Consider the following 15,875-nt stretch of genomic DNA (forward strand, 5'->3'; position numbering starts at 1 on the left):
TAGAAAAATAACTGCCACAAAAGTTCACACATTCAGCCACCTGCCGCAACTAACTACATGTTATAAGGATGTACATTAGGAAAGCAGTGCAAAAATTAGCACCCTGTTACGCTCCAAAGAGATCAAAAAACATCAGAGCCGTGAAAATATCGTCCACATCAAGATATGAAATTTAACGTTAATCGTGATTAAAATATACTTATTAACGTCATATTGCTTTACACTATCATTTGGGCGAAATCGCGCATAGTAAACTAAATCATTATCGCAAAAACATAAACACTCATCTATCAGTTCGGTAGATTTCAAACCGGCCAAGTTTCGCAACACTCGGTTTATCGAACAATTCTCGAGGGAATAACAAGACTCCAAAAAACAAGATAACCAGCAAGCTGGCTTATCGCCATGTTAGATACATGCCAGGGCACTCCGATTGCTGTGAGCGTCATATAGCGGCATATTCGTAGCTCGTGCTGGCCAATCCAACAACCCATCGTGACAGGGCAAAAGATGTCGTCGCTAGCGCGGACGATAGGGTGTTGAGTTCGCTCTCGCTATCCGATTTTCCCTTATATGCTCCCGATGCTGATAACGTCTTATCACGAGGTTGATAATTGAAATTTCAGACGAAAGATAGTAAGAAAAGTGAAGCCATCCGCGAGATGGCGGAATTTCATAACGTCACTGAAACGTCGGAAAACGTGCTGCCAGGTGAGTGTTAATCAACAGCTGATGGTGGACAGGGTGGAAATTCTATCCCATCTCAATATAGGTAACATGTAGCGTAAAACCCACAAATGGGTCACATATAGAAATCTCTTCAAAAATACATCTGGCCTTTTCCTGGATCCATCCGGTCTGCAACACTGCAAAGCTATCAGCCATGCACTTGATGAACAATTAATTTGTAAACGATTGCGGAGTTCTGCCACCAACCATGGAACGTTGAAAAATGTTGGATTTCAACATTTTTGCACAGGTTTCTTATTTCGTGCAATAGTCTAAAGCTTTTATACCATGTGCAGGTAATTACCGCGGGTATTGTCTGCTGTTATTCATTCACAATTAAAAAACATGAAAATATTCATGTTGAACATTCATTCGTTATATATCTGAAATTAATATATGTTGCATCTTAATTCGACCACTAACATAAGCTATGGATGGTAAACCTCGAGGCCTCTGGTGAATAATTTCAAACATGTTACGAACATGTTTAAAATCTCATAGCGGAACAAAACCGCACGCTTCAGGAAGTGCCAAATCTTCATCCCACGAGAACCATAACATAACGCCGCCGGAAATGGGTCACATACGGTACACACAATCCTTCGCTTTTTTTAATAATAGCAAAATGGTGCCCGAAAAGAAAGTATGCGGTACGTTTACGTAACAACCGCATAAGACCGCCTTGGCTAAGCCTTATGATGACCGTCGGCGAGGTATCCTCGGATCCAACAGTAAACCATATCGTCTTTGTTTGTTTGTTTGTTTGGCGTGGCCAGCTGCAAGATGATGGCCGGCAGAAGCAACAGTCACCCTCCGACGAGCTATTTCCAGACTGGTTCGCTTCAAAACAAATAAAAAAAGCCTTACACTGTCGTGACTGTTTCATGACGCCATTCTGCCATAGCCGCTCGAATATCCATTGAACTTAATGACTGCAGATATTTGTTGCTGGGCTATAACCGGGTTATTATTACTTTAGAAATGGCAACACACATGGGAAACATGCAAAACAAAGTAAATATATCCTTACACCTTCCACCAAACGAGTCGAACAAATCATCTTTAAAAAACATATCCGTCCCGTGGATCCGCAAAAGTCGCGCGCCACAGTGTGACAGTGTGAAAGTAAAATAGGATAGAAAAGCAAAAACTGCAGCCAACAACGAGTTCTGCTACGAGCAAATTGTAACACCAACAAACCGGTGACGTTCTCCCATTTCGATTTCGCATGGAACTGACCTACGGGACAGAGTGCTGCTGCATGAGAAATACCACAGAAAAACCGGATTTCTGGCAGGTCCGAAAAAGGTTCGCACTCCCAAAAACGGTAGGTGTTACGTCGGCGACAAAAAAAACGCTCGAAGATGATGCCGCCTGCTTGAGAAGGGGAACGTTCTAACGTACTATTTCCGTTCGGTTATCTGATTTCCATAGGACGTTTAAAAAAAGCACAATGGATCGCGAGAATGTGTTTAAGTAGCTACCGGCACGGCCAGCAATCAAAAGCGAGCGTGCACGTAGGGTGAGCGCAATAAGCCGACTTGGGACCAGGCGCGATAATCTACTATCATTACGGACCTCCGGTTTCGACCTGCGAGCTGTGGGCAAGCGGTAGAAGCTGTTAAACCCGCAGCTAACTATCACGGTCAAGTTCAAAGCACGTCCTACATCTCCCCACCTTTCCGGCTGGCAATCGAAGGTTCCGACTGCTGATCAGCTGTGCGTTCGCGTCGACAAGTAGAAAGTAAGCGGTTTACGTGCACATACGAGCCTGCCAGTGGCAACAACCGATCCGCGAGGCTGCGAGTATTTCCTTCTCTCCCGCATGCCATTTTTGCACAGTCCGCTTTTTTCCAATTCTCCTTGCTCCATCTTCAAGATCTTCACCACGAGGTTCCGCGCCATAGCGAACTACTCGAGGAGTGGAGATTGTTTTAAGGTGTTGTTTTGCTTTTTTTGGGAAAGCAGTCAGCCTCCGTTACTGACCACCGTCATCGCTTTGCGGTCGGGGGCGTCACCGTGAAGTTCAATATAAAAAACCGGTTCCATTAAAAAATACAACCACAACCACGCGGACTTCAGCACATACACCGGAACGCAGCGGATCGAATCGTGTCGAAGATCATCAACTGTGATGCGATGCATCAATTAACCGCCAATCGTACGCCCTCCCGACCAAAACCGTCGGTGGTTATTATTGCTTGCGCTGATTGTGGTTTAATTACAATTAGCCTGGATGGCCAGATGGAGAGTTGTGGGGTTATCCGGAATGTGGTTCCGAGGGCACAAAAAATGAGCTTTGAAAACTCAGTATCTGCTCTTCCTGTGGCAGGTGGAAAGCATAATACACGTGAAACACAGAACGGGCACTCCGATGCCTGTAGGCATTGATTTTCCGAATGAATGTCTTCCCCAGCCGGACAGTTTCTCTTTCTTTTGAAGGTGAACCTACGAAGGGGAATGTGTGCCTCTTTCCTATATTTTTTTTTTTTGTTTTTTGGACGATGCGTTGTTTTTTTCACATGACCGTTTCGTTCATTGTCTCGTGGTCGCGGTTCCATGCAAATTGCATTAGTTCACCTACGTACCGAGCTCGGGACCAAGGTGCTCGGTCGGAAGGCATGTTCCTCACGTACCGCACACGTAAACCTCGATTATATCCTCGACTGGGCTGTACAAAAACAGCAAACGAAAACGTAGCGAAGTGGATAACTTTTTGCAAAGGCTCCAGCACCGCTTCGCACACACGACAAAACGCAATGTTTTACCGCTGGGGCTATTAATTCGATTGTCCAACCGTCCAACGGTCCAGAAATCGGAAAAGAACGTTAAGCCAAACAAAAGAAGGGCCGCTTTGGGCCGATCGGTGAGAAGGAAAGATTGCGCTTAGGAGTTCAAAAACTGTTGCATTGGGTTCTTATTTTTTGTACGTTGGCTGCCAGCCTCGCGCAACTTTGACAACCCAAATTCTATTCCTCCTAGAGCCCGGATGCATCAGATCGTTTCATTTACAAAGCCACAGCGGAATAAATCAACCCCCAAATATGACATTAGTGACTTTAACCAAAAACAAACCCATGCCTTACCGTTATCACGCCGTCCTTGATGATGGCCGTCTTACGACTCCGGAGCACCATGATGGGCCTTCTGAGGGATTTCTTCGTCATGTTGGATTTGCCCGGTCCAGTCGGTCCACCGTGAAGCGTGTCCTGCCCGTGCTCGAGCAGCCCGATCCTGTCGAGACCAATTGTGGCGCTGGAGGAGGACTCTGTGGCCGCTCGAAAATTCCCACGTCACTCGCGCCTGTTTCGATCACTTTACCCCTCGATGGGGTCAACCGGCCCACTGTGTGATGTTAAAAGCACTTGAAATCTATCGCACACCTGTGTACATACGTACGCCGGACCCCAAAGAGCCACGTCTGTTTTCGCTTCCTGACTCCCCTCTCTTTGATCCCCCTCTCCACGTGTACGGAGTGAATTCCGCGACCGGATATGAATGATTCACTTCCTAGCCCGTGGTTCGAACTCGCGGAACCGATGCGTTCGCTTCCCACCGGAGTGCTGTTTGTCTATGACCGTTTATTACCGGGAGACTGACGTGACAGTTTGCGATACGGACCGGGAGAGCATTCCACCTGTTTCACCACTCGAAACGGAACCGCTCGATTCTTGGCAACTTCGACTGGACGAGTGGGGGGTTGGTATTTTCCACCACTTGAGAGGGTGCCTCACGGTGCACCGTGCAGCTAGGCAGGAATTCCGCCATAAATCACTAATCGTAGCATTCGAACGAAATTGCGATGGTGCCTATCGGTGGCACTGCCGACTCGCGTCACTTCCTCGGGGTTCCGTGTGTAGAATCGAGCGCGCACCACCAGAACTTCTAGAAAATAATGTCAACGACAACACAACGATCGAGAACGCGCAACAGAGCCGCCAAGGCCGTAAAAAGCTCCAGCGTCAGCCCTACGGTGGATCCATTTAGTTTACGCTCGCTCCAGGGTATCGAGTTCGGTTCGGACGGTTTGTTTGCTACTATGTCGTGGATGTTGCGGAATACGTGCGTCGAAATATTGTTTCACTGACACGACCGTACCACTTTGGGGTGAGCGGCGAACATAGGAAAAATAAGCGAACTAACCTGCGAATTCCCGTTTGCCTTCGACGGGTGCAAATACCTTCGTTTTTTTGCCAGCGCGCACTTATTTCTTTTTATTTCGCCCGTTCGGTGATATTTGCCCGTGTCGCGCGTTGGGTTTTTTCCCATCCACGCTTGCTGTCTCGCTCTCGCCACTTGGACGGAAGCGTTGAACAATCTACTGGACGGGTTAGATCAGACGTATCTACTTGACAGCTCAACAGTATGAACATCGAGAAATCTCTCAGTAAACATTTATGTTTGAATCTAAATCAGGGTGATGCTTTATAACTTTATCTAAATATAACTTTGAAAAAATATACTACAACGTTTACCATTGTGTAAAATTATTAAAAATGCCGTACTTCCATGAAAAATGTATCCACAATTGGCATTTCAGTTGATTGTACTTTGCATGGCCTAACCTTTAAAAGACCCATTTCAAGCGATGCTATCAAAATTATCAAACGATGTAAAACTCCGCTCATTGAAAAATACTACAAATCGTCTGTTCCTCGACATTGATTTATAATTTAAAACACATGCATTCATTTATTTTTGAGTATCACATCATATTGAATTAATCGAAAAATGATTAATTTATGTTGAGTCAGAATTGTTGATTTCGGAATAAAAGAACGTTGATAATGGAATCTTGATGGCATAACGACCATATATTTAACTACATAGTCTACATATTAGAAACTACATGTACGACTACGTTATTCTAAGCGGAAAAAATACTCAATTACTTTTTTGGTTGAAAAACCTATAAATGCGTCGTCTTGTAATGCATATTTAGAAATTCAAATTTTACCAACGTTTATTTCGTTTGAGCAACAATTTCAGCGCCGTTTTAATCTCTTCTTCGGTCATGTTTTCGAAATCTTCCGCGCGAAAGGGGAAGAACCGATTATCGTTACCGTTGGTCGGACCGTTCCCACCGGCATCCGCCACTCCAGTACCGGAACCCGACTGCTCGTCACCATCCTCATCGTCATCTTCTCCCGTCGATCGATCCCGATTGAGATACTTCCAAAGGAAAGTCCCCAGAACGAGCGTATTAGCCACGGCCACCGATTTTAATCCCATTAGAATTTTCAACGGTAAAATAAATGCCTGCAGCAACAGAACGGGGAGCGTCAGCACGGCCAATCCCGCGATCAGATACTTCAGCAATTGAATAATGGATGATCCGATACTGCTCCAGCTGTGGTCGGAAATACTTATGGATTGCACTGAGGGTGGCGGTTCCGGTTTGCAGTTCTTTGTCGATACTCCTCCAGCAGATGCAGCAGGATGCACAATTTCACCGTAGGCTGGAAACAGACTTTATAACGATAGATTAGTGAGTCACGATCATTTAGTTTAAACACATATAACGTACTCATCGGCTTGAGGATCATCATAGGTGTAATAACGCACGTTTCGTTTATTTCGCGTATCATCACTATCAGAAACAAGACTGCTAGTATGGTCAATGCCATTTTCTTTAATAGCGTCATACACAGACGATAACACTAAACCTTTGTCTATAGCCACAGTTGGAGAGTGAGCCGCAAGAACCCTAATACACAATACGACCATTAACGTGGTATAACAGAAACGTGACGCCATTTAATTTCTAAATTGTACTCGGGACGAGATCTCAATCGAAAGTGAACCCTTCAGAACTCGTCTTCAACGCTTAAATAGTTTTCCATCTAGTCATGTTTGTATCGAGCAAGAATAAACCTAAGCGGATTAAAACAGATGATTGCCGTTGTAAATCTCAAGGAAATGGGGAAGCAATATGAAAATGAAATCTCTCAAGAGTTGATCAATTCTACTCTGTTTATTCGCCATACGTCCCGGTACTTCTTCCGGTATGACATAATTTCATTCTATTAGGTGTCAATGAAACAACTTACAATAATACTAAAACTTTACGTAATTAAATGATTTACAAAATTTTCCATAAAGAAAAGAAAGTGGTAAATTTTACCTTTATTTCAATCAACATACATGTTGTATTATTTGACTCTAATTTTTATGTCGTGCCGGTGGCGTACACGTCCTCCCCTCTCCTTATTGCTTGGTTCATCGTCGTATGGTAGCCAGTTATCATCTTGTTCATTCTCGAGCTCATCCATAACCAACTCCTCTTCCGACTCCAGTGTTCCATCGTCGTTCATCTTGCGGGCCTTCTGGACAATACCATCGTCATCTACTTCATACATGCCACCAGTGCGCTTTTTTATCAGGTCCTTTTGTTTCTTGATAAATTTCTCCTTCGGTCCTATCACCATTGGTGTTGGGATGAGGTTCGGATCGATCACGCTTACATACAGCGGGAAGGTTGACATCTTTTCCGAGCATGTGCACAGATGAAGTGCGAGAATGTTTAACCATCCGCCCGGGTAGACTGTCTTGAGCTGTTCCAGCATGTTCATCCCATTCTCGACTACCTGATCCGCCGGCATCCATTGGGCACCGATTTTAATGTCGGTTGTCGTTCCTGAATTACCCTGACGGTACGTTTGGACATGCAAAGCTTTCTCGATGTTTTTCTTAATGTTTTCCTCTTTGTCCAGCTTAACAGCGACGGGATTTTTGCACCGCTTAGCAAAATGCGACCCGAGAAAACTAAACACGTGACCATCGATACGCGCATCAACAAGGAAACGCTCAAAGCGGTGCACTAGCTTACGTTTCATATCAAATGCGCGATAATCCTGCTTCAGCTGTTGGAACGGCATGATTTGTATCGGATTAGTAACACCGAGCTCACGCAACTTATCCTCCCAATGCTCCTGCGTGGGCTGGAAGTCAACAGTGCGACCTCGCTTTAAATCGGCCACTATCAGACAAATTTCGTCCACGTCGCGAAGTACCGGAAATGGAAGAGTGCTGAAAGCAAAAAAAATTTAAAATTTTCAATTGTAAAATGCTCGTCATTGCAATACGCCCATACTTACATGCGGCTGTTTCGCAGTGGGCAACGAGGGATCTTTGCCGCAGTAATCTGAATACTGTACTTCAGATCACCACCGAACAGCTTGTTAGGGTTCTTCTCGACTTGTGATTGAAGAACTTTAAAAACCTTTTTAAAACTGTCCTTCGAAATCAATTGCGTTGGCACCAGTGCCATCGTTTCTTCTGAAACTGTTGTAGCTACATTTCCTCCCTCTTTTTTCTCCTTTTTCTTCAACTCTTTTATCAATGTCCATGCTTTTGTATTCCAATCCGAATTAGTTTCCTGCTTGGAAGAATTTTCATCGGTGTTTTTCGACTTTTCTGATGCCTTATTAATCTGCTTCTTTGATTTTTTCGTCACCAACACTGAATCTGCCGAACTGAGCGTTGGCTTTGATTCATCGGGATTTTTCGCAGCATTAGATTTACGCTTCACGGAGAGTACCTTCTTTTCGGCAAACGTGAGCGGAGTACTCGTGCCGGTACCTGCTGCTGTAGCATTAACGGTAGACTCTTTCAGCGTTTTTTTCGATTTCTTTGCCTTCTGTATGCCGTTTTTTGTTTTCTTTATGCCCACTAGTGTTTTATCAGATGAAGCCTTGTTTTTGACCGTTTTTAATTTCATTTTAAGGAGAAAATATCTACTGTGAGGAAAAAACAAAAATGCACGTGTTTACCAGACGAATCGGCGTGTTTATTCGGTTGACGTTAATGTGACAGTGGTCGGTTGACTTGGCTTTGTCGACTTCTACCGATTGATAAATCGATAGATTAGACTGTGACAAATAGAGGGATATTTTGTGCAGATCGATGATTTAAAATCATTGAAGTAATGTTACAGATTCAAGAAACAGAATCTATATGGATAAAATTGGTGTAGTACCTCTTCATTGAGGCAAAATGATTTTTATTCAAATTTCCCTTCAGCAACGTGCATTTTCAGAAACGTCATTCGACTGCCACCCTTCAGTAACATTATAACATTATACGGTGATCCATGAACTGATCATTATCTCCATAAAGCCAATTTTATATTCCATCTCGTGCGAATTTCCAGTGGTTTTTGCAAGCTATTGAAATTTAGGTAATATTTTCTTTGCCAAATTGATAAACAAAATCTCTTAAAATCGCTCATAACATCTTTAATATCGCTATAAAATAAAACGGTGTGGCGACTGTTTTGCATGCGACTATTTCAATATGAAAACTTTGTGAATTAATGCATAAATACACAATCTATGACAATACACCGTTAGTTATTCTCATAGTTATGGTTTATGATAATAATATTTGACCTTTATCACTATTTAACCTATATTTGCTAGCAACGTTCGAAGATATATCGTATGAATACCGTTGTGTTATGCCAAGACCCACCCGGGGGTGTGCGTTGTTGTTCATTTCGAAATCTCCCTTCGATGCGTTCGGATGTGCGTCGTTCGCAACCGCGATATCGAGTGGTTAGTGGTTTGTGATTTGTGTTTCATCTTTATAGCATCTAACATGTTAGTTCAGATACCATACCTCTTCGCATTTGCAGCGGTGCAATGTCCAACCGCAGATTAGGACATCTTAGCAGCATCCCACGTACGCTGTTCTCGCTCGGTTAACGAACTGTTGGGCTGTACTCTCGTACGCTTTGTTTACCAACTCGCTAAAATATTTATCGCTTCGTGCGGCGCAGTCAACCAACCGTTGATGTCGATGAAAAAGATCGTGCCAAAACAACAAAAACTCCGGGTTCGTGTGAAGTGTCGTCCGTACGGAACGGTACTTCCTGATGTGTCGTGTTAATTTTCTATTAGAATTCATATACGCATTGGCTACGATCCTCCAGTTTGCTGGCGTTCATTCGAAAACGGTTGGCTTGACATCCTAGCAGCAGTCCGTGCGAGGCGTTACGGTTCGTGCAAAAGTGCGAAAGTGTTCCACATTCAGTCGGCATGCATTTCCATAGCTAAAACACCCTTCCCTCGAACGTGCACCTTGTCCCTGTGACGTGCCATTTGTCGGTTTTCATGTTTGCCGCAGGTATTGCAAGAAGTTAGTGCAATTCGACACCCGCTCATTGCAACATTATGCTGCTGTTGTTTCGCGAAGTTTTCGAGAGTGTTTGTGACCCAACAAGTGGCCCTCAAGTGGACGGTGAGGAGTAAGCGTCAAAAGAAAATTTAAAAAAATCCTTACATTACACAGGTGTTATGCTAGAAAGGATTATTTTTGTTTCATCATTTCGTTTTCGCAAACGAAAGTAGCACAAATCACTTTCTCTCGCAAGTTTTCCTGTCTATTACGAACCTTCCCGAATATCTTTTATTCCGCGGTGCTTCGTTGTTGTTTTGTTTCCTTTTATTTTGCTCCCTGTTATGCTGCATCGTTCAGTACGGCGAGTGTATGCGTGCGTCAAGTAGCATATGAAGAATCCGACTCGTATCCACGCAACGCGATCGAGTGAAGGGTAGCGCGAAGAACCGCGAAGGGTTGGAGCATTCCGGGGGTTGCTTTGCGTTCTCGATTTCCCCACCGTTTTGCGTCAGCGTTCATAGTATGCGTGTGTCGAGTCTAACTTGATTGGAGGAAGAACGTCCTGTATGGAGCGACACGCTCGCCTTTCAAATGTGATCGCAGCTGGTTCGAGTTGCGTTTGCGGAATACGCTAACAATAAAATAAATAAAAGGCGTAAATAAAACGAGAAACAACAGTGAAGCAAGCGCTAGAGTGCTAAAGTGTCTGTCCGTGGGTGGGTAAGCGGCGTACGTGTGTACGTGTGCACGCAGCGTGTGTGGGGTGAAGGAAAGATGTGTGTCACATAACACCCAGTGGCGGTTCGTTTATTAGACGGCAAATATTTCACGGCTAGCATCATCGCCGCGCGTGCACATGTACGTTAGAATAGCGTTAACGCCAAAACTCTGCCATTCTGTTCGTTAGATGTCCTGTTGCTAGACAGGCATAGTATTCTATCAACGCCTTTCGTTTGTTGCAGAGCATAAGTTTCGCGCATAACTTTTGACAGATAAACATCACTGAAGGTCAACGGAATAGTGGCGCTCGGTCAACAAACGCCGAACACCCGGTCGACGGTGGTTAAAAGGTAAGTAAACTCATACCCGCTATTCCCCCAGGACTCATTTGGGAAAGGATGCGCAAATGGAGCTTATGATACGGAGCTTCTTTCACTTGCATCCTTCGAGGTGTCAAAGTCCGCTGAAAGCTCGCATCGACCTTGTCGGCATCGTATGAGAGAGGAGCTCGCTCTATCTCTCTTTCTCTCAGCATCCTGCACTATTACCGAACCCTGATGATGGAGATTGCGGATGCTGGGCTAACGGCCGGAAAGTGCATCGTACGCCATCGTGATGCAATTCCGACGCGCGAAAGCCAATGTCACTGTCAGTTGGTCTCTTTCACCAGTAGCCCTTTTTTGTTGTGGCCCTTTTGATTGCACACTCGAGCGGGACAGATTATCGCAGCATCCAACCGAAACGAAGCGCTTTGTCTGTCGTCAGGTTTACCTTTACCCCTTTATTTTCGTTCGTGATACTATTCGCATTGCTGCGATGGCGTTGCTGAAACGTGCTCCCGGGGTTGAAGCACATGTGTGTGTTGCCACGTTTTGTCTCCATTTACATACCGCTCGGGATGTGTTTAACCTTGCGCGCTAATTGGGGCAGCGAGCGAGAGAGATAACGAGAAAAATTGCCGTAACAAAGCCGGCTTTCCGCGTTTGCACCAGTCCTCCCATTTCCATTTTCCCCTTTCTTGAAGGGTAGCTTAGAAAACATAAGTTAGACACAAATACACGCTACAACGTTCGCGGTTTCGCCCCACTGTCACAACCATGGACAACGATGGATCTTGTTTTGTGTCAGGAAAGGAAAAATAAAAATAAGAACCCGCCGAGAACCAGAAATTCTGGTTTTGTTATTTAACGCCGCACACCAGGACAGATTGTGTGATATCAAGTGCCCAAAAATGGGTTTTTGGTCGTATGTACTTAATTCAATTAGAATCCAATAACAGTCTTAAAGGTGATTAACCGTTTACCTTCTGCACTATATGAATTAAGATTTCATTCTACATCCGCTCTAAGCACAACATCATACTGAAGCTCGATTTTTTAGTATGACGCATTTGGAACGTTTCAGTTCATCAACCGCGGACCTGACCATGGACTGGCAAGTGTTGTCAATTCCCGCTTCGACGCATTAGTTGGAAAATACTCTCCCAGAACGTGATAAGACACGCCTCGTGCTTATCGCACTATGAGACATTCGCGCCATATTCGTCCGTGACAATGTGTCGGAGTAGCTTGGGCAACGGCCTTTCCTTTGGTCCGTCGTGTTGTTTTGACACACTGGCCTTTTTCCGAGGCCCCACTGTGCCAAGTAATGGCAATGCAACGACATCCAGCCATTGGCATGCAAATAGGGAGCGCACGCATCTGGGCGTGTGAATCGTAGGATGTGAAGAGATTGCCTCCTAAATCATGTCCGTCCTTCTGCGAGAAGAATGCCCCGTATTATACACACGAAAGAGCCCTGAAGGATGCACGCTTGGTTTCCATCTCGTAGGTAGAGTCGTTTTGCTTCTGCAACCCAGACAGACACGAGTATGAAAGGAGGGTCGCTGTTTCTGGAGTGGGTCGAAGTGAAAAAAAGAACAAGTATTAATGATGCACTACACGCGCGGTGTTTATTTAAAGCGTGGGCTAATAAACCTTATTTTTACAACTGGGCTGCAAAAGGGGAAAGGGCGTTTTCTGGCAAAAGTTGGCATGACTTTCGCACTATTTTATTTATCTTTTTTTTAATCCAAAATATTGCCGTGTCTGATGTACGTTTTGGAATTTATTTCAATCTAGCTAAGACAGTAATTATAAGACAACTGAATTAGCTGAGGTCGGTTTGCATTGTTTGCTCGTGTGCTGGCTGTAGTATTGGAATGAAGTTTGTTCCAGCCCTACAGTAACAACATTATGCGTGAACGTAATCTGGCAACCATTATCAACGAACCATCGACAGGTTACTTGAGAACCGGTTTTAGCTGTGCATCGTCTAGAAGATGCTGCCAAGAGAATGTTGAAAATGAAACGGAAAAGTCATGCACCGACAAAAGCAAGAAAAAAAGGATCTTGTCTCGAAGCCCACAGAACACAGAAAAATCAACGAGGAGAGGCGACAAAAGAAAATCCAGTCCTAACATGCACGAACGTTAACCCCTGGTAGTTTAGGATAGATTCGGGGTCTTTGTTCATGCGTGTTAGACCTTTTCTTTTCGTGTTGATGCGTGTTCGTTTGGGAGTTTTTTCGGCAGAGTCTCTACCAAAAGGCACAATTTTTCGAATACGTTAACGGAATCAAAAACCTGAAGCGAAAAGGAATTTTAAGCCTTTTTATATAGAGACATTAACATTATTGACCTAGGTTTATGTGCGGAAACGAACATGGAAGTAAAGCATTATCGGGGGAAAATTTTTGTGGGAAAGAGGGCTTTTAGACCTTAGAAAATTGTGGTTACTCCCCTTTTTTTGAATCTCATTTACAAAAGCAGCTTTACAATAGTATGCGTAAAACCTGTGTGAAAATATCAAAAAAGTTAAAAATTTCTCGAAACTGAGTTCAAAACAAAACGCTCGAGGAATTAATCTATTATACGAGTCTGATATGACATAATGAGCTGGCCGTTCCACGTGATAAGGCCATATTTGTAAGCGACCTCCGTCAAACAGTCACATAAGATAAGATATGAAGCGCTCAAGAATGACATGCCGTCGAGATTCCTCCGTACGAAATAGCTATCCAGCTGCTTATCGTATGGCCGCTGGCCAGTGCGAACCGCGAAGCCGAGCAGGAAACCCCGCTCAAAAACTTCTATTTCAACCTTCAGAACCATCGGTTGGCCGCAGTTGCGGCCCCTTACTCAACTGGTGCGTGTGGTTCACAGGCAGCTTCCAGTCAACGATGGAGTTCCTGCTGGGCGGTGCGTCCTCTATGTGTGCCGTGCTGTTTACGAACCCGTTCGATGTACTGAAAACACGCCAGCAGCTCGAGGGCGAGCTGATAGCGAAGCAGAATCTCAAGGAACGGTCTTACAAGGGCATCCGCCAGTCCTTGATCACAGTGGTCCGCACCGATGGACTGCGAGGACTCCAGAAGGGACTTCCGGCTGCATTGATGTACCAGTTTTCGATGAACGGCGTCCGGTTGGGAACGTACCAGACGGCCGAGAATCTCGGATGGACGAAAAGCCAATCGCATCCATCGATGACACCACTTCTGTCGCTATTTTGGGGAGGTTGTGCAGGGTTGGCGAGTGCAACGGCTTCCTGTCCCTTCTACGTGGTGAAGACACAGCTCCAAGCCGTCACAGCAGGTTCATACACGGCTCGGTATCAGCACCATCACACTGGGACCTTGTCGGCATTCAGGAACATCTATCAGCAGAGTGGAGTTCGCGGATTGTTCCGCGGATATACGGCAACACTGGCGCGACTTATCGTCGGTTCGTCCGCCCAGATGTCCTCATTTAGTGCCTGCAAGGAGTTCTTCCTACGCTACGAAGTCTTCCAAGATTCGATCGTGCTAACGGCGCTAGCAAGCAGTACGGTGGCAGGATTCCTTACCAGCATCCTAATGTCTCCGTGTGATGTCGTCACGACACGAATGACCAACCAAGGTGTGCTCTAGTCAAGCCTGCTCAATTCCCAACGTCCAAAACTAACTGTCTTCCTTGTTTGCATTTCCTCTTTTCCCAATGCGGTATCTATGATGCGATGTGGCTTTGGCATCCTTTCCCAACTAGCCGTATCCGCCACTGGCAAGGGTTTGCTGTACAGCAACATCTTCGATTGCTTTGTGAAGATCTACCGATCCGAAGGAATCCACGGTTACTACAAGGGCTTTGTTCCGATGTACCTGCGTGTCGCCCCACACACCATGTTAAACCTCACCTTCTGGGAGTTCTTCAAGGGCCTCCACGAACGCTACGTTAAGCAGTCACCTTAAGGACGCCACATACAATTTTCTCCCGTCTGACATGAAGAATCTGACAACCGAGTTAATACTCCGTCGTAGCACGACATATGAAGCGTATCAAATGCGCGCACTTTATCTTATCAGCAGGAGTCAACAATCGCTTGGCTTTCAGAGATACGATGTTACTTCATTGCTTCACTTTCCTTCTTATGCTATGCTATCAAATAGTAACTACCTGTGCTATCCTACCTGTGCTATCAAATAGCAAATGCTTTCTGCAAATGGGCAGGTTTCAGATAAGCAATGATCCCTTGAAACCGCAACGAGATCGTTAAACGATTATGTTCTTTCAGGACCTTCCAATACATAGTACAACTATCGCAGAAGTCAACTTGTCCAGTCAGGACACGAGCAACGATTGAATGGTGCACCAAAAATATAGCTACATGTATTTTACACTGATGATACCTGAAACTATGCCTTGCGAGATAAGAAAGAAGCTTCATTATAAAAATTTCTTGCTGTTCATTGGCTTGATGAGAAATTTATAAACTCTAACCTAAACAAGGAAATAATTACAACAGGCTATCCGGGAAGAATATGGCAAAAGAAACAATATTTGAGGAGAAAATTGGTTCTCAAATCAGTCGAAAGATCGTCTAACAACTCACGGAGTTTTGTATAATATATAAACAAATAATTCAAACAAATTCGTCAATGTCTTTGTAGCAGAATACTTTTATCTCAAGCATGATTTTCCATTTCTAAACCCACCTGTCTCATTATTTATTATCACTTTCGGTTTGTTTGCTAAAAATAACCATCAAATAGACAAGTGATAAAGTGATAAGCCAAGGTGCAATGAAGACCTGGGTTGGGGACTTTCGTATCGTCAGTAAGATCTTGATCCTCATACTCAATTTGTTATCGTAGCACCACAGACCAGTTTTTAAGTGAATGCTAACGTCTTTGCATATATATCAGCATCTTTCCGAGTAACGTCTCTTACGGAAGATCGTGATAGTTTTCAGGTGTTTCCTTCTCCTGACGTGAGAAGTTCTTGTTACTTAACG

The 15,875-nt window shown here is 44.5% G+C and overlaps 3 protein-coding genes across 3 annotated transcripts; 1 reads left to right on the top strand and 2 right to left on the bottom strand.

Moving 5' to 3' along the window:
- Nucleotides 1–5,682: 5,682 nt before the first annotated feature.
- LOC128727011 (uncharacterized) lies at nucleotides 5,683–6,486 on the bottom strand. The gene is made up of 2 exons (XM_053820866.1): nucleotides 6,257–6,486; nucleotides 5,683–6,199 (listed from the first exon to the last, which is right to left on the bottom strand). The coding sequence occupies exons 1-2, from the start codon at nucleotides 6,484–6,486 to the stop codon at nucleotides 5,683–5,685; spliced, it is 747 nt and encodes a 248-aa protein (XP_053676841.1).
- A 395-nt stretch (nucleotides 6,487–6,881) lies between these two features.
- Nucleotides 6,882–8,529, bottom strand: LOC128725053 (ribosomal L1 domain-containing protein CG13096). The gene is made up of 2 exons (XM_053818771.1): nucleotides 7,827–8,529; nucleotides 6,882–7,758 (listed from the first exon to the last, which is right to left on the bottom strand). Exons 1-2 carry the CDS (start codon nucleotides 8,447–8,449, stop codon nucleotides 6,882–6,884), a joined length of 1,500 nt encoding a protein of 499 aa, XP_053674746.1. The 5' UTR covers nucleotides 8,450–8,529.
- Nucleotides 8,530–13,788: 5,259 nt separating this feature from the next.
- Nucleotides 13,789–14,832, top strand: LOC128725054 (solute carrier family 25 member 35-like). The gene is made up of 2 exons (XM_053818772.1): nucleotides 13,789–14,503; nucleotides 14,630–14,832. Exons 1-2 carry the CDS (start codon nucleotides 13,789–13,791, stop codon nucleotides 14,830–14,832), a joined length of 918 nt encoding a protein of 305 aa, XP_053674747.1.
- Nucleotides 14,833–15,875: the final 1,043 nt, after the last annotated feature.

Source organism: Anopheles nili, chromosome 3, assembly GCF_943737925.1.
Source record: "Anopheles nili chromosome 3, idAnoNiliSN_F5_01, whole genome shotgun sequence".
Classification (NCBI taxonomy): Eukaryota; Metazoa; Arthropoda; class Insecta; order Diptera; family Culicidae; genus Anopheles; species Anopheles nili.